Source organism: Mesitornis unicolor, unplaced genomic scaffold, assembly GCF_000695765.1.
Source record: "Mesitornis unicolor isolate BGI_N332 unplaced genomic scaffold, ASM69576v1 scaffold45071, whole genome shotgun sequence".
Taxonomy (NCBI): domain Eukaryota; kingdom Metazoa; phylum Chordata; class Aves; order Mesitornithiformes; family Mesitornithidae; genus Mesitornis; species Mesitornis unicolor.
In genome coordinates this window covers 33679-57445 of record NW_010162948.1, presented here as the reverse complement: position 1 = coordinate 57445, position 23767 = coordinate 33679, and the positions used below count along the sequence as shown (strand labels likewise).

Here is a 23767-nt window from a genome sequence, read left to right as displayed (position 1 = left end):
CGGCGAGCCGGCTGGTCTGCGGCCTGCAGCTGCGCCTGGCCCGCAGCCGGCGGGGTCTCCGCGCAGGAGGCGGGGCTGCGCGGCGGGACCCGGCTACAGAGCGCGGTTGCTGAGGCGAATGTGAAGTCTGCCCAGTCAGACTGTTATTTTGAAGCTTTTTTTTGTCGTATTTTTGGGAGTTTGGAGTCCGTGCCGGAGTTTTCCCCACGGAACTTTTTTTTTTCTTCTATAGCGCTAATATGTGGCAGTTACTTCAGGTGTAGCTAGTAAAGCAGCATACCTGATATTATTTAGTTACTTTGTTTCTTACATTCTTATAATCCTTAAATCCTATGCTTTCTAAATATAGTAGTAAAGGGTGTACAGACTACAGAAGTTACCAAAATTAGAATGCACTTTTCCGATTTCAGTTTTCTTCATGTTTAAGTTGCTGTAAAAGCCTAAAGCTTAATGAAGTTACATAAAAATTCCTTCAGTGCTTGTGGCAATGTTATTTTAAGTACGAAATATCGTTTTTTTTATTGCTCGTTGCCAGGAGCAGATATGCAGAAGGAATGGCATGTAGCAGCCATCATTTCCCCAAAATCATGACAGTGCTTAGTTTGGAAATACAGTTAAGCTGTTTATCATATAAATCACAAAATATAATTGTGTTTATTCGAGTCAGTTATACAATAATGTTGTTTTTGTCTGTTCTTTTTATTGTAGAAAACAGCACTTCATCATGCTCTTGCAAAATATTCTGATTTGTGTAGGAGAGAGATGATCTTTTTTAGAGATCAAAGTCATGAGAAGCACCTCTTGATGCACAGTGCTTAAAAAATTACTGTATTCGAAGACTGAACATTTCAGTTGTAGTGTTACTATCTGCAACATACAAATGTATCTGTTAATGAACAGAAAGCTAAGGCACATTGCTGTGACAACTGCATACGCGCTGATGTAGTCAGTGTGATGCTCTTAATGCTTCTGAAAAACATTGAGCAAAATGGTAGTTATATATATGAGTAGTAAATTTCTGAGCTTTTGGTGAGTTACTGTAGGTGCCAAAAAAGCTGTTGCATGGGAGCTGTAAGGTGAAATTCACAGATGCAGAAAGAGTACTAGTGCTTATCTGTTGATGTGATCAACCTAGCTTTTCCAAAATAACCTGCAGAATATTTTTATTTTTAGCCAGTGTGGTTTTTTGAGTGTATGGTTCTGTCACTACAAGTGATGATAGGTGACAGTAACTTCTGTAATGCAGTGGCATGTAACTTTGGTTTTCAGCACTTTCCTGCTCTTGTCTGAAAGCAAGCGATGTCTGTGGCGTGCTGGACATGAAGGTTAGAGTAGCCAGGTCTGGTGCTGCTGTAGAGAACCAGGTGCTGGTACCTTGCTCAAGGTTTGGAGATATAGAGGTACACTAATCTTAGGTGGAGCATCAGCCAGCCTTTGAATTCTTTCAGTCATAATTGAGGCAACAGTCAGGTGTTTCTAATGGTTGTATGCTGCTGCAGGGTTCACACGCCAGGTCTTTGGGAAGTTCACCTTTTTTGCTATTTGTATGCTTCTGGTACTTTTCTGAGGGACAACAAATAATGACCTGACATCATCTGTGCACAGTTCAGTCAGCATTAGCTGTAGTTCTGTGGGACATCTGGAAAGTGTGTTTCTCTCAAGGACTTAAATCTTGCTGATATCTTCAAGACTACTTCCAAACGTTGAAGGAGATAAAATATTCTAAAAATATTTTGGAAAATTACAGTGACACAGGTAGGGAACCTAAATACAGGGGTCACAAGCATTCCCCCTGTGATCTCAGGTTATTCTGTGCTCTTCTGGATGACTGAGTTGGGCACCAGCAGTTAGTATCGTTAGCCGCTTATGCTTCAGTATATGTAAGGTATGTTTTTAGTAAAACAGTCTGGAATAAGGACCTGCATCCAGAAGTTAAAGCAAAATGCTCAAGTAACTTCCTGTGTGTGAGAGGGAAGGTGGTGGAAATGGGGGGACTTATTAGGCTATGGAAGCACTCAAGTGCCTGTATGTTACTAAGATAGGAACAGGCCACTCATCAGTGAGATGCCTCTACTGAATGTTTTTGGAAACCTTTCCCTGAGTTCTAATGTCAGCTTTTCTTTTGTGAAAGGCTTGGAAGTTGTTTCATCTGTGTGCTGTGTTTGATATGTGTGGGGTTTTTGGTGTTCTGTTTGTTTTTTAACCAGGGCCTCCTTTGGTAGAGTGCTGTGTATTTGTCAATTGTTAGTGTAGGTTATAGAGGCTCTGTTTCACTTGTCTTGTATTTGTCTTATTGACAAACAGTTGTAGGATTTGCTTGTGTTAGGATCTGGAAAAGTTAAATTAGTTCATGGGGGTGTTTCTGAAAACACTTAAAGTAGTCTGTAAAGGTCCTTTTGAGAAGATAAAATATTTTCTTAACTACTTGGGAGCATTGTTTTTGTGAAGCTTAGTGTTCACAACCAACAAGCTGACACATCCTTTTCCTGGTATATGTGCATCACAGCAGCTTTATGAGCTTGTCAGATCTTAAGATTATATGCAACTTTTCTGTTGGAAAGCATATTGGAAGGATGCGTGCCTCTAGGAGACCTTGCATTCTTTGATACATGTAAGCTTATAGTCTTTGCAGACTGGTTTTTTTAAATGTAGTTGTAGAAAATATTACGTATCATTCTTTTGAGGTAGGGAAGCATGTCCAGTAACTCAAGGAACTGTGCATATCTAAGCTAGCACAAAGCAATCCTGTTATGGTACATACACGCAAGAGGAATTAAATTTGGTGGTGTATCCAAGCCATTTATTTGACATCTTACTTTTCCTGAAAATATTCACAAGGGTTATAAAACAACTGCTTAATACTTATTGCTTATCAGAATCTTAAAAGTAAGAGAATAAGTACTTGAAAGAACATGTTATTCTGACATAAGACAAACATTAGTGGTAGTGTTTACAAGTTCTTTACTTTTATTCCAAATGTCACTGAAATTAGGACTAAAAACCCCTCTTGACACCAGTGTAATGTTAAGAAGCAGGCATTCTTTATTCAGTATTGGGTGTGAAGGGGATTATTCCATCCAAAACCATGCACCCCTAATGCCACATTTTTTTATATATTTATACACAAATGTTTCAGGATTACGTAATCGGAATGTTATAATGATTGGTAGCAATTTAAATATAATACATTTAAATATCTGCTGAATCATTCTCTGCTCAAACTGCACTTGTGTACAAGAGGTCTTTGGTAGTCTCTGGTGGTCCCTTGTGGTTCTGAAGAGGCACCTCTTAAATGTCATTTTCATGAAGTCTGAGTCTTTCTTCCATATATGGTCTTTCCTAGGCTCATAACTTTTATTTGTGGATTCCTCAGGTTCCTTATCTTGGTCTCAGCTGGTGTTCTACTGGTTTATCTATAGTCCTTCAGAATATACTGGGATATATCGGTGTACTAGGTTGTGATGTTTCAGTCACAGTTACAGAAACCATGTCCTTGAGTGCATTGTTGTTTGACACCCCTTATAACAGGTTTTCTTGTTTGAGGCCCCTTGTAACGTAGGTGCATCTGAAATGTGAGATTGAGCTAAACAAATACAGACTAAGTTGGGTGGCTCTGCTTGGTTACATAGGAAGAATTGATTGCTGATGGACTTTTTATAGACATCTAAAGAGACTTTTGGTTAACTTTAAAAAAAAAATGCGTCTGTTGACTTTGTATCTAGATTACAGCAGCAAACTTGTCGTAGTGTCGTTTTGTACTTTGATGCTGCATTGTGTGAAACAGTATTTCAGTAGTTTAATACTACAAGTTACAAAAAAAAAAGCCTGGAAGTACAAGTTTCTGACTTGTTCAGTATTTTCTGTACACTAATAACTATACTAAATAAAGCTCCTTTTTTCCCCCTCCCCTTTCAGAGTTCACAATGACGAATGAAGAACCTCTCCCAAAGAAGGTATGTTTAAAAATACTTGTGACTTCCCCCACCACACCAGGTAATCATGATAGCTTGATAAGTTGTGCTTTTCCTTTCGCTCCATAGGTTCGCCTTAGTGAAGCAGATTTTAAGGTTTTACCCAGAGACGAGCTTATCCTAAGGTAAAGTAAAAAGCAGTTTTTCATTCTCAAAATTTTATAGACCTTTTAATGGAAGATGTGTGACATCCCTTTTTTGCTTTTTTTTAACATCCTAGTTCTGTAAAACTATCCTTTTTATGATATATATCTTTTGTGAAGTTCTCACTTGTCTCAAATATTTTTAAATATAGTTTGAGGGAGAGACAAATCCTGAAAATATTTTGTAGTTTTTTCCTTCACTTGTAATTTTGGGAGATACAGTTGCTTACATTCCTTGCTAGATAGCAAGTTAGACATCAGAAAAATGTCAACTCCTTACTCCTGCAGTAAGTTCTAGGTTTTCTTAGTCCATACAGTTGTCTTAGCATGTTTAGATACCAAGAGTAAAATGTTAAAATGAGTTTTTCATCGCCTGGAACTTGCATAAAGAGGAGCCTGGCCATCTTTTTCTCCTTTTAGAAAGTCAGGTGTCACCATGGAAAAAACAGTAGGTAATCCTGTCACACAGACCACCTGCTTAAAGAAACTGACTCATGCCACTTGTCTCTGTGCACCTGAATTTCTTGACTTGTAAACAAGGAGCTAACTAAACTAGGCATCTGTGGGTCATCTGTGTATCTGCTGGAGTAGTTTGTGTGTGTTTTGGTAAACTTAAGCTCTTGTGTTTTTGTACACTGTAATAACATTGTTAGGGTCTCTTAAGTTAAATACTGCTATTTCATAGAACAGAGACTGAACTGTGTAGATACATGAGGCTGCAAGCGCAACACTTAGTATATGTGATCAGCTACTCCTGGGCAAACTGTCCTGCCAGCTACTTCTGGCATGACTATTCTTTCCAGGGGACTCAACATAATCTGGCTCTATATGTTTAAGGATAGGATATTGGTTATCTAGGATGATGTATTTAAACAGTAGGGAAAAAATGCTGCTTTGATGTGAAGTGGTTTAGGCCTTGTGAACCTTTTTATAAAAGTTTCTGTACTCAATATTATCCCTAGGAATAGTGAACTTGCTTCCAGCTATAAAATTTCTGCCAAAGTATCAAAGCATAGATTCTCTGCCACTTGCTTTCTGATTGATAGTGTGAAAAGAACAATGACAAAAAAGACGTGTAACTGTAGTCAGTTTCTGTAACTTGCAATGTTTAATTGCTGTCATAGAAGAGATCCATTTCCAGCCTATATTCAAGTGAGAGTGTTGTGGAATACACCCAAGGAGGTGAAGTACTGTCAGCAGCTAAACTGTTAATGAAGAGACAGGAAGGAATTTGCTAATGACAGCTGTGTTGCTTGCAAATCTTCTTGGTGTAGACAAAGCAACTTGTGCTCTCAAAAAGGCCACTTGATTGATTTAAGGAGATTACTTGTCTGTTATACCCAGAAGTGGAAACGTAATTGCTGTTTTGACCATGTCCATTTTATGTGTTTGCACTAAGCAGTCCTACAAACACTTGTTTTTTCTTGGAATGGGGTGTATGTTTAATGGATTTATAATAAGTTCACCTTTAACTGTGGTTTCACATAAAAGTAGCAGCTGCTACACTAACTGCTGGCTTTTTTTTGTAGGTTGGAATAAAGTACAACACTATTATTTGCATATCATATTTTAATCAAAGGCATCTGTACTACTTTCAGACATAGAAAAGCATGTCTTATTATATGGAATGCATGTTTTTTTATCCATGCTTTGTTGAGGCAAATGGTTTTTAAGATGTGGGCATGTCATCTGCTTTTGGTCTTTTAGGAAATACATCATCATTGCTGTGCAATTAATACAAAATACAAAATGCAGAAAATACTAATTCTTCTGTCAGTTCCTGTCCCATGAATCCCAATTTCACTTTTCCATGAAGTATGTGGTTTAGCCTTGCTCATTTCAAGTTCTGTTAACTAAATGTGAACAGGAGGAAACAGTCTTTTGCTTTATAACATGTAGAGATCACTACAAAAGTACGTACACATGAGATGAGGAGTTACAACCACAAGTCTGATTAGAAGGAATTGGTCCCCTTTCAGTAAGGGCCTACCAATATATTTGCTTATTTTCCTGAGCTGAAGTTATTGATAAGAATGGTCTCCTTCATCAATGTGAATGTTTTTAAACTTTTATTACATCACTTTTTGTTTTAATGCCTTTAGTCTATTTGTTTTTTTGTTTTTTTAATCTGATTGCATTAAATAAGACTGCTTCTAATTTTTGTCTCTGTAGATGGTAACTTTCTGGTTTGCCTGAAGTGAGGTGAAAACCAGCTCAATTGCTAGAGTTAAAAATTTATTTTGAGATCTTCTGAAGTTGTAGCAAAATTGAGAACAATGCATATGTGTGAAAGTAAAGTTACTGTAGTAGAAAAAAGTTCAAGTTTTAAAACTGATAGCTTGATTGGTTAAGATTTCTTTTTGAATATGTCATTGTGGTGACCACAAGTTTATTCTGTACAGTTTTGTAGACTGGCTTGAAATGAAGCTGCAACAGTCTTCACCAGGTTTTTGACAAAACGTGCCTGAAGAGTCGTGCTTCTAGAAAAGCTGGCAGGCATGTGACTTGAAAAATCCATGACATGACCTAGCAGACTCAAGATTTTCTTCGTTAGAAATTCATTTCTTGCTTGCATACTAGCAGCTGTTGAGAGGTGACTTAGAGGTTTTCTCTCTGATGTTCTTGGTGATCACGGGCTGTGTGGTTTGTGTCAGATTTTGTTGTTGGTTTTTTTTTGGTAGTGGTTTGCCATGTCTAGTTAACTTGTGTTTTAAGTTTTCATTACACTTGCTCTTTGTATAATTCCTGTTACAGGGCACACCATGATGCGTGTGTGATGATTTTGACATCACGTATGTGATGATTTTGTCAGAACTGTTGTTTTCAGGCTCCAAATGTAACTTAGAATTCAAATAATTTTGCAGCTGTATTTGAAGACCAACTCTTACATGAAATAATTAAATGAAGTAAAATTAGGTTCATTCTGGTTTTGATATATAGTAGACTGTTTCGATTTTACTTTTGGGGGATTGAAATTTGAACTAGCATAGAACTTTCAGTGGTCAGAGGGTGAAACTTTTCCTTCTAACGGTGTTCTGTTTAGAGCAGAGGGTTAAGTGGGAATACAGCTGCTCTTTTTTACAGAGCTTGAGAGTTAATTCACGCTGATTTCATGTTCAGCTGAAGAGATGCAAAATTTTGTTGCTTCTAAAAGGAAGAAGTCTTGTGTTTACTTTTGCTTTTCCCAGTGATGCGATCTCACTTGATACTGCAGATCTGATGCTTTTTAGACCTTTTAATAAGCTATTTGAATTCACTAAATGATAAAAAGTTCTGTAGAATTATGTTTTATAGTTTTGATTGAGATGATGGTGTTGTAGGTTATGAAGTTAAAATAGAGCAGTTGTGATGAGTCCGGCATCAAATAGGTGTCGGAGAAAAAGGTTAGTTGGGAGGAGGGAACAGAAGGCTTCCCCTTCTGTAATGGTAAGCTATTAAAAGAATTTGTTTCATATTATGTAATTTTTCCATTATGAGGAAGACACATAGTTAGGAGCAAAGTACTTTAAAACCAAACATGCATACACACTCCCCCGGACACCATTGTGTTGGTACAGAAGCTTTGTTGGTAAGGTATGTCATGCTGAGCTTTACTGCAGACTTTATTTACTACTGATTTGATGATTTGTATCAAATGCAACGTTGTTTACAAGTGTGAGGTTTTCCAACTGTGGATAAATCACTTAAATAACATGCCTTCAATGAGCTATTAAACTGTTCGGCTTCTGGCTGATGAATATAATCAGAGTATGGTCTTGATTTGAATGAGCTGGTATAATTACTTAACCTAGACTGCTAGTCCTAGTGTACTGTAATACACTTCTGCTTGCCTTGTTGTTTGCTTGGTAACAGACTTAATACTGTCTTTGTATTATGGTTTCTGTTACAGAATTTTATTTGAATTGTTCTGCTTTGAGATGTATCTTAGGTACTTTTCACAGATAACTAATAAGTGTTTGATCCCTATGTTTGTTCAAAATACTACAGTAAGTTTTAAAATGTCAATTTTAGGTATTATAACATACAGCTGCCTCTTTATCCTTTTGAGATGCAAATTGGATGTAACTGTTTCCATGTTTTTAAAAACTTTTTTAAAACTAGAATTGTCTGTTATGCAGTTTTATAATTTCCTCTTGACATTTTCTGATTATTGTATGAAAGTATACTCTGAAAGATTAGGAATGAGATGTCTCGATTTCATAAACCGAGCTTCAAAAAATTTTTTTCTGTCTCTGCAATAGGTGGAAACAGTATGAAGCGTATGTGCAAGCTCTGGAGGGCAAGTACACAGACCTTAATTGTAAGTTCACCAAGTTTCAAAATGGTACGAGTCACCTGAATGTTTTTATAAAGCAGAGTGTTCAAGTAATGTCTGTGCTTTCTGAAACTGTTAGAAGTAAGAGATAATAATCTGTATGTTAGTTGTCAGAAAAAAGTCTGTTTTTACTAGTATAAGTTTTCAGCTATTCCCAACTTTCTCAGCCACTTATTTTTCTTTGCAGATCTTGCACAGCATCTTAAAAAGTCAGTTTTTGCATTTGTAGGACCATTTGTACTCAGACTGCTAGGGAAAAAAAATGTCTCAAAATAATAACCCCACAAATAGGAGTATTTTCAGGACTTTTCCATTAGAAAGGAAGCATTATCATTTACAAAATACTCAATGTTTGTGCCTTCAGTAGTCTCACAGGATTGTAAGCCACATGGGAGGAGGAATAGTTTGCAGAGTTAAAGGTCTAAAATGAGTCGCCAAGTAATGTTTTACTGCATTAGGCAAATAAACTATTTGATTGTTAGTCTTATGTGATCTTTAAAACTTGGTCTGTACTTCAGCCTTTCAGACGACAATATGGGGAAACCATCCTGCTCTCAAATGGGAAAAGGTGGATACATTCTGGAAGTGACTAAATCGCCAATCCTAACTCACTTTTAAAAATTGTGTTGGCAGCTAGAGATGGGCTCTTTCCAGTCTTCTGCTCACCTTTCAGTCTAAATGCTGAAAGTACTGCTGGCTTGGAAGGATTTTTTTTCTGTCAGTATGAATGGGTGTTCTTTCTTTTCTCTGTTGTAATATCCCTCTTCAGCTGTCACCCTGTAGTGTTTGACTTTTGGGGAGACTAAAATATAGCAGATGTAAGCAGTTGATTTCATTCTAATCTGAAACTGTCCTAACACAGATAACTTATTTATTTTAACATTCCCAGTTTTTTCAATTTTGGAAATTCTAATACAGTTTGCAATGATCAGTATTATTGAATTCTCTCCAAAGAGTTATTTAGAAATAATTATCCTAAAGCAATTTGTGATGTTATTAGTTTATATTTACAGCCTATCATTCTGGAGGAATTAGGAAAAAAAAATCTTAAGTATTTCAACTTTCCATCATTTTATATGTGAGAAATAACAGAGTTGAATGCATATGGTTTGTATCAGGCCGTGTCCGCATGTTCCTATTTGAGTAACTTGGAAATGTGCTGTGCTGCCTTCTCTCATATTTAATATATAAACTTTCCTAAATGTTCATGGATCAGAAGAATTCTAGTTGTGACTGAACTGCCATTTCTGAAATTCTCTGTCTTACTGTTTACTCAGAGTGCTGAGACCAGTTTGAGGGTTGACCACAAATAGCACAGGCAGTTTTACAAACTGGATTGCTTTTTGCCAGAGTATAGACTTCCCCCCAGCCTTTCCCATCTTGGCCTCAACATTTCTTAGAGATAGCAGGACAGCTCCAACTTCTTGAGTTTCAGGTTGCAAGTAGTAATAGTAGATGATTGAGTAAGCCATTTAAGTTATTTTCTATATAAATACGGAAACCTTTTTAAAAGTTTAGTAAGCCTTAAATACATCTTTCTGATCCTTCCTTAAAACCAACCGTTGTCAATTTTTTCTAATACTTAATGATATTTTGTTTTCTCTTATTTATGCTTTTTATAGTTATGATTATTATAGTCATGCGTATTTATGACACTTCTGCTGTTTATGGATTTGGTTTTTAGATTCTTGTAGCTGTCTTTAAAAACTGTTCATGAGAGGATGCTATAAAAAGTGCTTTTTGTGTGTTATTTCTTGTATTAGCTAATGATGTGACGGGATTGAGAGAATCTGAAGAGAAACTGAAACAGCAACAGCAAGAGTCTGCCCGAAGAGAAAATATTCTGGTGATGAGGCTGGCAACTAAGGAACAGGAGATGCAAGAGTGTACTGTAAGTACTTAGAGAAGATAAGTGTTTTCAGACTGTTACAGGAATATCAGCTTTTGAGCTGAGCCAGTATCCATGTGCTGTGTTTTTGATGTATCTATAGCATCATGCTTTCTGTGCTTAAAGAAAAGGCAGAGCACTTTAAACTTTCACTGAATTATAGTAAAGATCACTTCCTAAAGTTTGCTTTTTTTAATACTAGTTATTTCAGTTGTTTTTCAGCAGCAGTTGTGCTTGAAAGAAATTCTGCTTCAGAACCACGCTAATTTCTTGCATGAGCCATGCTTGCTTACTTCTAGCATTTGTCAGCTGAATATTTACTAACAGTGTTACTTCTGACATTAGATGTGGAAACAAATTGAAATTTAAGGATAAGGTAGAGTTTAAGGTTTCATTTAGGAGGTTTTAGGCCGATATGTGCGTTGGATTTGGATAACAAGGTATTTGTAAGCTTCTACATCTGTTTGGCTAGGTAGGGGAAAGAGTTACTGACTTTTTCAGAGGAAGTTCTTTTGAAGTTGGCAGTTCTGCTGCTCAGGATTGCTGATGTTCTTTGTGCTGAATGCTTTGTTATTTCTACTTCTCTTTCTTTATTTGTGGCTTTTTTGTGACTTTTTCTTCTGTAATTAGTTTTGGTTTCTTGAAACTATCTTCTGTCTTCTATGCTTTGGATTACCTTAACGTAACTTTTACCTGCTGCTTTAATTTGGCAGTTCCTGAGAGACTATAAAAAGCTGCTTGTTGCTAGTTTCTGTGATATACTCCTGAGTGTTTTTCTTATGGAAAACACAAGCTCTGTGCAAAACTAGTAACTAGTATTCTTTCTTCTGTTGTTTTCTTTTAGTCTTTCTTTTTTCCTGTATGTTTTCAGAGCTTTCAGGTATAGTAGTGTGACACTTAACATTATCTTCACTGTTCTCAAGATGGTAAGATGACTTTAACTTTAGTTCATAGTAAGCACTGGTATGAAGAGGAAAAAAAGAGCGGGTAAAGCTTACTTGCAGCAACAAAAAACGAATCACAGAATCACTGAGGTTGGAAGGGACTTGCAGTTTTTATAATCCAGCCCACCTGCTCGGAGCAGGGTCAGTTGGACCAGGTTACGAAGGACTCTGCATGGTTGGGTTTTGAGCATCTCCTAGAATGGAGACTCCAAAACCTCTCTGGGTGGCCTGTGCCAGTGTTCAGCCACCTTCACAGCAAAAAGCATTAACTTACGATTAAGTGGAGTTTCCTGTTTCAATTTGTGCCCATTGTCTTCAGAGTGCACCACTGAGAAGAGCTTGGCTCTGCTGCCTTTACTCTCCCCATCAGGTATTTATGCACATTGATAAGATCCCCCTGAGCCTTCTCTTCTCCAGCCTGAACAGCCCTAGTGCTCTCTACCTCTGCTTGTATGTTAGATGCTCCAAACCCTTAATGATCTCCATGGTCTGTGTTGGCCTTACCCTAATAAGTCCACGTCTCTCTTGTACTGGAGCGCCCAGAACTGGACCCAGTACTCCAGATGAAAAAATTTTTCGCTGTAATAAAATTTTATACTATTTCTACCTTTCTTCCTCCCTATTTCTAAAAGAATGAGTTAAACAAAAATTTCAAGTATTTAAGACTATGAATTTGGATGATATCATGAAGACTATAGGATTTTTGGTTGCATCTTATTACGGATGTTTATATAGTTATGATGCATCAGCTTTGCAGAACATCTGTTTAGAAGAACTGAGGAGTTTTTGTTAATTTCTGTGTACTTAAAAAAATATATAATGGGAGGGTAACAACCCACCAAAAAGAAACAAAAACACACACCCTCAAGTGGCTTGTATTTTTCCAGGTATTGGCACATGAATAACATCAAGGATGTAATCTCCTCCATAGTACGTGGAGGTAGGAAAATGCATCCTTGAAGAAGGGGAGTAAAAGCTGTCATGGAGACACTGGCACCTTCAAGTGTTTTCGAGTTTAAATGCACATAGTTTCCAGAAGCTCTGAAGGAGGAAAATTGTATTTTTTCCAGTAACAGTAGCAAAATTAAATCATGTTGGGTGAGATGCAAAGCTAAGCTGTAGATTGCTAAATAATTCCATAAATGAACAAAAACTTCACCATATAATTGAGACATCTAATTTTTAGTCCATAAAATAACTTTATTTTAGCATTGTTAATATTTTTATAATCCATACTTATATCTAAAATATACCAATGACAGTTATTTATATGTAAGCTTTTAATGGTTCCTGTCACATCTTAATTAGAAAGGCTGAGCATCTATGGCGTCAAATTTCTTGAAAGCTACAGATGAATATTTACTATATAATACTTATTGTTCATATTACTTTTAATGTATTTTCAGTACATGTTTTTTACTTAGAAACTTACCACATTCAGGTCACATTCAAATTTAAATTGAATGAGAGGCTTGGACTGGCTAAGCAGGAAGATGAATGGAATAAGAAAGTAGGCAGAAGGGTTAAGAGGTATGGGCTTGCTTTGAGAGTTTGTCTTACTGGGAGGAGGCTGGTAGGTCTGGGTGAATGAAAAGCCTGACAGGTGAGAACTCTGGAGTTAAAACTGGAGAAAGCACTTGTGAAGGGATGGAGAAAATTTGAACTGGAAGAACTGGAGGAGTAAATTTTCTTTCTTTGGGGAGGGAATGAGCAAGAGTTGCTCAGCTTGAGTAAATTCTTTCTACAGTACTGTTATATGGGGACTGCAAGTGCTTTCTGCTTGGCTTAGGAGCGTAAGCTAGAGATACCCAGATGAAACTTAATGACATTGAACAGAATCAGCCAGGTCCTCTTGGGTGTTTTAGTGCTGTTCGGGCATGAGTGAGGAGCAGGTGGCAACAATTCTTTGACTGCTTCAAGGAATCTGTTTCAGTTCTTAGGCTGACAGTAGAAGAGGGACAGAGCTGGGCTTAGGTAAGAAAAGGAATGGTTTTTTTTTTTAATTTTTTTTTCCTCAGTGATGCCTGCCTAAAAATAGGTTTGGAACCATGTTGCTGTGGCATAATTGTTCCTGGAATATGTTGCCAGCTGGAGTGTCTGTATGTGTACAGACATCTGTTAAATGAGCTGTTTCACCCTCTACTAGTGCTAGCTCTCACAAAGAATTGATAGGTTGTTGAAATGCTTCCAGTAGTGCAGGTGTCAAAGTTGAGTAGATAGAAGAAGAAAATCAATAAAAATTAATAAAATAGATCTTTATTCAGTGAGCAACATTTTGTGCATTCAGTGTGGCAAGAGATCCATGGGGTAAATGCCATCCAAGAAATGTTAGGATGATCTTCATTTGGACTTCCTGTTTTTAATGTTTGTAGGTGGGTTCTTGAGTGCTTTATTTCTTTAAAACATTTTTATGCAGTGCTTCATTCCCTTTGTATTTCTTTCTGAACACAAAAAATTTGTCTATTTAAAGCTTAAAGTATGATGGTTATCTCAGGTTTTTTTAAGTAGCTAAATATTTTTTGTTTATAATACCAAACTAATGTGGAGTAGGTGAAAATAATTCCGTTATTTCAGTACCTTTGAAATCACTTAGTTGAAATAAATCCAAGAATTGTTGCTACTTAACAGTATATAAATGAAAACATACATTGTCCTCAGTCAAGAAGTGACCTGAAATCACATTTTTAAGGTAAATAGGATGTTTGTATTTACCCAGTAATGGTGAAGAGAAAGTATGAAGTCCTCATAACAGAGTAACTATATTTACGGGAAAATGGTGAAACTGACAGTGCCTGTGACTGTGCTGCTTGTCCCAGGTGCAAAGCAGAAGCAAAGTGTGGAGGGAGATTTTTCTCCATTTTGCTGGTGATGCCTTATACTGCTCGTCAGTGAAACTTCATTGCTATGAATCTGGTTGCAAGATTTTGTGTGCAGCAGGAGGCAAAGCCCTCGAGTTTCAATTAATATTTCTTTTTAATCTTACGTATTTTTGTTCACCTCTTGCTGATGAAGAACTGGGTGATACAAAGGAGCATAATAAATTTAATTTAACAATGAACACTCTGTGTAGGCTGATTAGCTGGTTTCTAAACACATACTGTTTAGTACATTTAAGATTGTTGTGATAGGATAAAAATATAAGAAACGTTCAAAAAAGTTAATCCTGTTTAAGTACACAGAAGTTTTGACAAATGCTGTATTTAAAATAAATCCTCTTACAGTTACTCAGTTTGAAATTAACTGTTTTAAGTCTTCTGGGTTATAAATGATAAAATTAGAAGTCTTTTTGTTTGTAGTTATTGCAAGAGAATCAAATCAAACCAAAGTAACTTTAATTGATGTTAATATTTTTAAATTATTTTGTTTAAAAATTAATATACAAACTTCTATCGTAAGTGACTTGCATTTGCAAAAAAAACCTTAGAAGCTTGTAAAAACCTTTTTAGTACTTGCTTAAAAATATTACTTGTCAATTTTAGCTGTAATGTTCCACAATAATTTCACTGAAGTTAAGTGGAAATTAGTGATCTGTTTTAAGCAGATAAGTCTTCATATATACTTCTCCCTCCACTCCCCAAAGAGTGCAGGCAGATATAAAAGGGAGCACTCTAATGCTCCAGTCATTGCTTTGGCAAATGTAAACTGACATGTAGAAAACTGTGTGAAGCAGAGAGAGGGGAGAAAAAAATAGCCTTGAAAGCTCAGGCTTGGCAGGTGGTAGAAGGGGAACTGGGTGAATATTCACATTGATAGGGTGCAGATGGGCAGAAGTGATTTTTATCCTGCCTTTTTCAGGTTACAGTGTTGAAAGAAGGCAAGCTTCCTCGATGTTATCTTTGGAATAACTATCTTTAATTGTATCTAAATGACTTAAATGTTTGTTTTTTCTTAACGTTGCATGAATAACAGTCTTTTGTCTTATTTTATGCAGAATCAGATTCAGTACCTCAAGCAAGTCCAGCAGCCTAGTGTTGCCCAACTACGATCAACAATGGTGGACCCAGCCATCAACTTGTTTTTCCTAAAAATGAAAGGTGAACTGGAACAGACTAAAGACAAACTGGAACAAGCCCAAAATGAACTGAGTGCCTGGAAATTTACGCCTGATAGGTAAACAAAACAAATACTCCCCAGTCAAGACTTCCCTGACAGTCCCACTACGAGAATGCTATGGTGGGACAGCCAAGTACTCGTTTCCACACCAAGACTCAGACGTTTTGAGGCAAAAGCCACATTCTTATACTGTCCAGCTTGTAATGCTTAATGTAAAACTTACCAGATGAACCTTGTGTTTCAGCTTTTTCTCCCCCTTTGCTTCAGAGGCCTGACGGCGTCGGACTATTCTGAAGAAATGGCCATCTTCGAAAAAAAATCTTTTCTAGAACATGTAGACATTTGCAAAATTGTTCTATTTGAAGAAAATAGAGGGAGAAACAGAAGTCTTAAGTCTGTGGCACACTGTGTCTACAGACAGTTTGGAGGAGAGAGAACCTAGAGATTATAAATCATGAATTGAACATGTAAAATTCCCGTAAAACGTAGAAGTGGAATATGCTTCGCTCTTAACCTTGAGCCTAGTGACTTATAGACACTGTAAGTCAGTTTTGCCAATAAGACTGTGGACTTCCTGCTTGTTCACTGAACTGCTGGGTCAAAACTCAATGAGGTGAATTTTGCGTTAAAGAGTTTACTTGCTAACCAGTTTTGAATAGCCACAAGAGTGCTATTTGATGCCACAACAGTGGTAGTGTACACATTTGACTGTTTAGCCTCTGGGCTCTCTAGCACTTGATGGAGCCTTAAGTCAATGTTGCTAAATAACGAACTGTTTTCTGGATGGTTGGTAATACTGTGGATGCCTCAAAATTAGGACTGTACGAAAATGTACATTCTATCTAATTGCAGGTTTAAAATTGTTGGAAGCAATATATATTTGATCACAACTAGCATGTATAAGAAAAACTAGTTGTGATAAATATTTCACTGCATGTTTTCATGCAGAAATGAGAATTTTTTTTGATCTTCTTACTAAGAGCTGATCTTAAATGCTTGATACAGAAGGCACACAATGGCAACTGTCTTCAGTGTTGGTGGGGTGTTTTTATTCCTTTGTACACCTGGGGTTTTTTTTGTATTGCACTTCTATATAAAATGTGCCTTGAAATAGTTGTAATATATAGTTCAAGGAACACTACTGGTTATACTGTTATATTGTGAAACACCTGGGATGAACGAGAATTGAACAGGTTGTTATTTCTGCATTGTCTCGTTCTCTGAAAACAAAGTCAGTATTTTAACAGACCAAAAAAACCTCAAATGCATGAATCTTCCTTGGTGGGAATTGGTGAAGGAGCTTTTGCTACTCTATTGATGCCTCCGTTCTGTTGTCCCAAGTCACTTGCAAGAGTAGTCTTCTGGGACAGTTGGGAGTGGCATGTCTGAGGTGTATAAACTGAAATGCAGATTTGGTATAGCGTTTGTGTATTTCTTTTTTTACTTAGCGGTTTGAGATCTATTTAGTAATCTGAGGGTTTGATTTTCAAAACCGTTGGGCAACATTTTATGACTCCTGATCCTAGAAAATTGAGTTTAAATTAAAAAAAAAAAGACATCCAGCTGTCGTAGAAGGTGATGTATTCAAACTGTTTTGATGACTTTTATTAACATAAAAAGTATACGTATTTTTAACTCGGAAGTATCTTAACTGTTTGTGCTTCAGATGGTTAATATGGGATTGAAGAGTAGTGTACTTACGCAGCTTTATTTTTTTTTTACATGAGTAATGACTTAACAGGAAAAGAAAAACCTACAGAAAAACTTTATTTTTAAAAGTGATATATCTGGAATGATTTTGCTATAGCAGTATCTAAGATTTTAATGATCTAGCATCCAAACGGAGGTAAGACTTGCATTAATAAATTTTTAATGTGTTACCAAGTCATTTGTAAAGCTCACTATGATGTGCGGATAGAGGTATGCCATGCAGATCGCTTCTTTAACTTGGCATTCAAAAAATTGTTCAATACATTTAGATACAGGTTGGTTGTTTTCTTAAGTCCTCAGGCTGTAAATGCATTTGTACAACTGAGGAGAGATAAGTAGCATACCACTTTCTTTCAAGCAAAAGCATCGAAAGATGATGTTATTTCTATAGCTACAATATACTTTAATATGCATCATAAAATTTTAAGTCAGTGAATGTGCATAATTCATATGTGCAATGGCTGGAATATGGAAAATTTTTGAGTTATTTCCTGGTAAATAACTGAAGCTGACTTCATTAACTGGGTTAAGATTTTACTGATTTTTATTTCTGGAAAGGTAAAGAAATGGTGACTCATGTAAAAGATTTATAGGGTGTTTTTTTTATTCTCTTTGCATCCTGCCTCACTCCCTCCCACCCCTTTAATTGCTTTAATTGTCCATAATTGTATACCGCTACTCTTATTTCATGCCATCTGACCTAGTTTTTGAAAGAGATGATGCTCCTATTCAGATCCCTAACTGGTGTTCTTAGGGTAACCTGTTAACTGCAACCCTAAGCACTATTAGTTCTGGGCCTTAACAATGGATAAGAGTGTACAGCATAATCATTGCTCATGTCTGGAGGGAGAAATAAAAGGGCACATAATCAGAGGACTGGCTATGCTGAGCCATTTCAGCCATCATTAAACATAGAGTATACACTTGGATTAAAAAGTAGTAGAAAGGTCATTTGCAGTAAGCCTGGTACAACAAACACTATAGTCTTCTGAAATTTAACCACTTGTATTCTTACAGGTTTTGTTGCATGTAAATTCAAGAGGATTTGTGAAAACAATGCCAAACTTAGTTTCACAGCTAATAAGAGTTATTTTAATACTTACTGGATTTTAAGTTCTTGCATGTGTTGTCTTTTTTGTAAATTGCAAGGGGAGGTTACTTGGTGCTGTACTAGTTCAGAACATCTGGAAAAAATTTTCATGGGAAGAAATAGCATTATAGGTGACTATGCAAATTTCTATACAGGTAATATTTTACGTTTTGGCAGGAGTTAACATGAAGAAATTACTGGGTTTCTAAAATTGTTCCAGTTCCAAGGTAACTGGTACTTGCTAATTCTACAGTTGACATTGTTTTGTGAAGAAAAAAGCATTAAATGACTTAAGCACTGTGAACTTCTTCGACTTAGAGTGACGATGAATGCAGTAACAGGAATTTGCAAATGGCTAAAATCATTGCATGTCTGCCTAATAACTCTTGGGATATGTTACATTGGTTATCTCCAAAGTGGTCCTGCTTTGCACAGAATGAACATCTCTAAGGAAACTTGCATCCTAAGTATGCGACTTGGACTGTATTAGGTCAGCACAATTTAAACTTCAAGGACCTGGCATTGGACATCACATCAAGAAAGAAAACGGGTTGCTGCCTTTAGAGTTTCAGGCTTCCAGGACTTTACACAGCCAGATTCCTTCTGGAGCAGCCCATCTGAAAGATGTGGGAAAGTCAGTCGGAGAATGTTAAATGGGGCAGAGTTGACAGAACTTAAAAGTTGTCTAAGGCTTGAATGCTTAAAAGGTAGTGGATAAGGAAATTACCATTTTAAATTCTTTTGGGTATTTTGGTTGCAGGAGAGAACAGTGGCTGTGAATTGTAGCAGAAATTTCCTGGTTTACTTTTTTAATCCTCAACACTTCTTTCAGTCTTTGTCTTGTTTAAAAGCAAACAAACAAAAAATTAAATTACCTTCTTGTTCTTGAAGAGAAATGCAAGTCCTGCCATTGAATTCGCAATAAACCTGTTCCAAGTTTGGGTGGATTTTTTTTTTTCCTTGGTAGAGGTTACTCTTTTCTGTAGAAAAGAGGACAGCTCCATTATGTCGCTCGCTGAGTCTGTTAAAAGGAGAACTGTTTGTGGTTGCTATCCTGACTTTGGCAGACCAAGAGTCTTAAAGGACTTAAATTTTTCTTTTATGGAGTCAGCTGTATTGCCTATATATTAATTTGCATACTACTTCCTATAATGCTTTACAATGCAACTTTTATCATGAAGATTAAAGATGTGTGATGTTTACCTATTTAGTAAAGAAAATCTTGTCAGTTCAAAATACTATTTTCATGCCTGTTTCCCATTTCTTTCAGAAACTGGACATCCTAATGATCATTGCTCATGATCTGAAGTCTGTCATTCTAAAGGAAGCAGATTAATAATACACTCCTTCCTTAATTTCTTCAAATTTTTAACTTTGTTTAACTTTCTCCTCACCATGCAAGATATGCTTAGGGAAAGCTGACCGTAGAAATCATGAAACAGACTATGTACATTACTGTCAAATATGTAATTTGAGTTGAAAAATAGACACCTGCTTTTTTAAACAAGAATACCTGGACCGCATTCAAAAGAATGTCTGAGCCTCTTAAAGAAAAATGAATTGTCAATATGAAAAAAAAAACCATGGGATTGAGTATTTTCCCCAATGCTACTTTCTTATCTTCACCCAAATTTAATAATTAAATTTTACTAGTGCAATAAACGAAGAAAGTTTTTGTATGTAATTCAATTTACGTGTGTAATTTTTATGCAGTACTTGATCTTCTAAATTACAAGGCACATCTTTAATCAGATAATTACCTCCATTGAGGATTAGCACATGCAAGATTGTGTGTACTGATAATCCAGATGTTGATGTCAAAAAAAGAACAATATGCTTATTCGTGTTTGCAGTACTAAAACTTGCCTTCCACTTTATGGGACAGCGACAGAAGATCACCTGGCATTGGAGCAGCACGTGGTAACTATAGGGAGACTTTCTGCTATGACAATTACGTTGAGACATAATGTTCCTTGAATTGTAACATGCAGAAATTGCATCTCCTTTTTGTCTGTAATTGTGATTGAGGAAGATTACTGAAGATGTTATAATCATTTTGTGATAGATGGCTCTTTCCTTTGCAGCCAAACAGGCAAAAAGTTAATGGCGAAGTGTCGAATGCTTATCCAGGAGAATCAAGAGCTTGGAAGGCAGCTGTCCCAAGGACGTATTGCACAGCTTGAGGCAGAGTTGGCTTTGCAGAAGAAATATAGTGAGGAACTTAAAAGCAGTCAGGATGGTAAGGGATTTTTTTAAGAAAATGGAAGTTGCCTTGCACTTCTAGTTTAATTTCCTCATGATACACATACTGTGAAACCGTCTTTGCCAGAATGAAAGGGCAATATTGAATAAAATTTGACAATTTTAAGTCTTCACTGGTAGAGTTAATTAGAAATATATATAAATATATATACAACCTTAAGTTTGGGGGACTGGTGGGATTTGCAGTTCCAGTACTGCAGTGGTTGAATTGGAAATTGTCAAAATTTCGTACTGTAGGCCTTGCTATTTAATAGGGAATGTTTAGACTGCACACATTATTGGTGAAATGGTAAGATGAAAGCTGTTAATGTTGCATGAAGCTAAGCATGCACAGAATATTTCTTGCTAGCTCTGACTAATTTTGAAATTTGTAAGAAATCAACTTCTAACAGTGCTTAAGAACAACGAATAGATTTTTGTTGTTGTTAAGTAACTCAAATGAACTAAAATATCTCACCATTTTTTTCACAGTCCAAATTTTACAGCCTTGTAAACCTAAATTGAAATAACCTATAAACTCTGACCTCTTGCATAATTTAAATGGAGGGGAAAATGCAGATTTAAAAAGTCTTCAGTTTAGAGTTCTGCATGGAATGGGTGTTATTTTTGTAGAATGTTAGAGTAGTTTACCTGATCATCACAGGAAGTCCCGGGACATGAGCTATTTAGATATCAGATAAACCTGGATGTCTTTTTGGTTTACAACTGAAGTTTGTAACGTAGCATAGACTTGATTTGGCATTACTTAAGTCTGACATATCTTGTATTTTTGAGGATAAATTTCCCACACACATAGCATAGGATCGTATTTTTGAGAAAGTAGCAGCATAAAATAATATTGACCAGAATTCTTAAGATAAAGTACTCTTTCTGTAATTCCATGTTGTTGGAATAGTCATCTTTTTGCTTCTTAACTGCTATTTAGATAAGGCACTTAATCTAAATTTATCAAGTTCATAATTGAAGCAGGCATGGACATTTAAAGAAAAATTTGTTCTTGAATGCAGCATAGTAAAGTAAGCTCCAGAACTGAGATGTGTTCTTAGCCCCTATTGCTTCTTCCCCATATAAACAAGCATGATATTAATCCTGCAATGATTTTTTTAAAATCTTATTTTTTTCTCCATAGATTCAAGAACACTTTAATTTTAAGAATTTTTACAATAATCAGTTTGTGTTCTACTTGCTCTGTCATATCAATGGTTAGTTAAATTGAAGACTTAAGGGAGTCAGTATTTCTTTTACTGTTTTCAGGTCAGTTTTGTTTTGCTCCAAAATGCAGTCCTAATTGTAAAATCCTTTTTCTTGGTACATAAGTACTGAAGCATCCTGTGAAATTAGTTAACAGTTCTGTTGGTAAGAAAGTCTTTCGTACAGTGTTCTGTTATGCAGGGTTTAAAGGATTTAAAATGGTAAGAGCTGAAACTTCATTGAAGTGTGACTAAAATACTTTTTTTTTTCTTTTGTCACTGAATAGGCTTTTGTAATTATTTAGATCTCTTACATGCAGATGTGATTCATGGTCACTTCTACAGTATTTCTGCTAAGGTTTTATACTTGAGTCCAAGTAGATACATGAGGATCTACTTGCAAAAATATTAATTGTTGGAGTTGAGCTATTTTCCAAATATCTTCCTTTCTTGCCCAGAAATTAATTTCTTCTCATATATTCTGACTAGCAGTGTAAAAAATACATAGATGATAGTTAAGCATTTCCTCCTTCAGAGGCAGAGTATCAAAACCAGTGCATATGTGATGGCTGAAAAATAGTCTATTGAAAAATTTCAGCATAAAATGTTGGGTTGTAGGATTTTAAATTTTGTTGTCTGAAATTCAAGCTGTGTACAGGCTATTAAGTATTTGCAACAAATGTGTTTTCTTTATATAGAGTTGAATGACTTCATCATCCAGCTTGATGAGGAGGTAGAGGGTATGCAGAGTACCATTCTAGTTCTGCAGCAGCAGTTGAAGGAGACTCGCCAGCAGTTGGCACAGTACCAGCAGCAGCAGTCCCAGGCTTCCACCCCAGGTACCAGCAGGACTCCGTCTTCTGAGCCTACAGACCAGGGAGAGGCTGTGGGTAAAGACTGCAGCCGCCTGGCAAACGGACCAAGCAATGGTAGTGCCTCCCATCAGCGGACGTCTGGGCCTGGCTTTTATAGGGAGGGTAGCGGCACGGAGGATGACTTCCCGGCTTCTCCAGGGAATGGTAATAAGCTGTCCAACCACTCTGAAGATAGAACTGGTAGAGGAGGTGGTAGCTACATAAACCAGCTCAGTACTGGGTATGAAAGTGTAGACTCTCCCACTGGCAGTGAAAACTCTCTCACTCACCACTCAAATGACACAGACTCCAATCATGACCCTCAAGAGGAGAAAACAGTGAGCATGAAAGGTAACAGAACTGTGGGTTCTCGTCATGTCCAGAATGGTTTGGACTCCAGTGTAAATGTGCAGGGTTCAGTTTTGTAATGTTTTTCTGCAACATTTTTATACAGTGTCATTTAAATTGGGAGAGGATACTGTCCAGAACCGTTTAAATTAGTGCATACTTGTCACAATTTTGCCTTTTTGTGGGTTTCTTTTTGCTTCAATACCTCTGCCACTTTGGAAATTTTAACAGTTAATTATGTTGAATGTTGCTAAAAGGACGTTTGTGTAGCTCAAGTTATTTTTATATGAGTTAATGTGAAGTTGAAATGGAAATTATTTCCATAAAGTATAACATAAATGATGTCTGTACAAATCTGTGTATATCTAGAACCTGTGCTGTGTAAGGGCATTCTTACTCATACTGTTACACCACCTTCAAGACTTGTCATAATAGCTGTGGGTTTATGACTGCCAAGTTTGCCCAGTACAGTAGTTTTATCACTAAAAGATGGACTTGCTGAAGGAGTCCTGTAGTAGTTTCAGTGTTAATTACAGTTTTTCCCACCATACATCTGTGCATTTTCTCCTTAGGTGACCGAATGTTTGAATTGTGTGCATAGTTACTCAGTTTTTAAGAACTGTTGTATCCTGTTTATGCATATTGCTCTGTGACTCCAATATTATCTTACCTGTACTGACCAAACCTAAATAAAAACTTTTAATAATGTAATCTCCTCATTGTTCTGCATTGGCTTACATGGCTTATTTGTATGCAGTATATTTACCACACTTGGGGTTTTTTTATTGAATTTGTTCCTGTGTCAATCCTATCTGCTACAGCTTAGGCCAAATGCCTGAAGTTACAGATGTGTACTATTGTACTAATTTCAGGCCAGCCTGATACAGTGTTTATTCTACAGGTTTTGTCCTTATTGGCAGATAAAGGAAAAAAAAGAGTTAATAAAAGTAAATCTTAAGAGTTGCATCCTGGCTTTTCTAAAGATTAAAACTACAACAA

General features: G+C 36.5%; 1 protein-coding gene across 2 annotated transcripts; it reads left to right on the top strand.

Moving 5' to 3' along the window:
- The first annotated feature begins 3919 nt into the window (after positions 1-3919).
- WTAP (Wilms tumor 1 associated protein) lies at positions 3920-23479 on the top strand. 2 transcript variants are annotated; one of them, XM_010193767.1, is made up of 7 exons: positions 3920-3953; positions 4041-4096; positions 8356-8414; positions 10193-10320; positions 15193-15371; positions 20199-20353; positions 22265-23479. In XM_010193767.1, exons 1-7 carry the CDS (start codon positions 3924-3926, stop codon positions 22846-22848), a joined length of 1191 nt encoding a protein of 396 aa, XP_010192069.1. In that variant the 5' UTR covers positions 3920-3923; the 3' UTR covers positions 22849-23479. The 2 variants fall into 2 exon arrangements, with proteins under 2 accessions (XP_010192069.1, XP_010192070.1); XM_010193768.1 differs by lacking the exons at positions 20199-20353; positions 22265-23479 and adding an exon at positions 15582-16745 and having other exon boundaries at positions 3924-3953.
- The last annotated feature ends 288 nt before the right edge of the window (positions 23480-23767 follow it).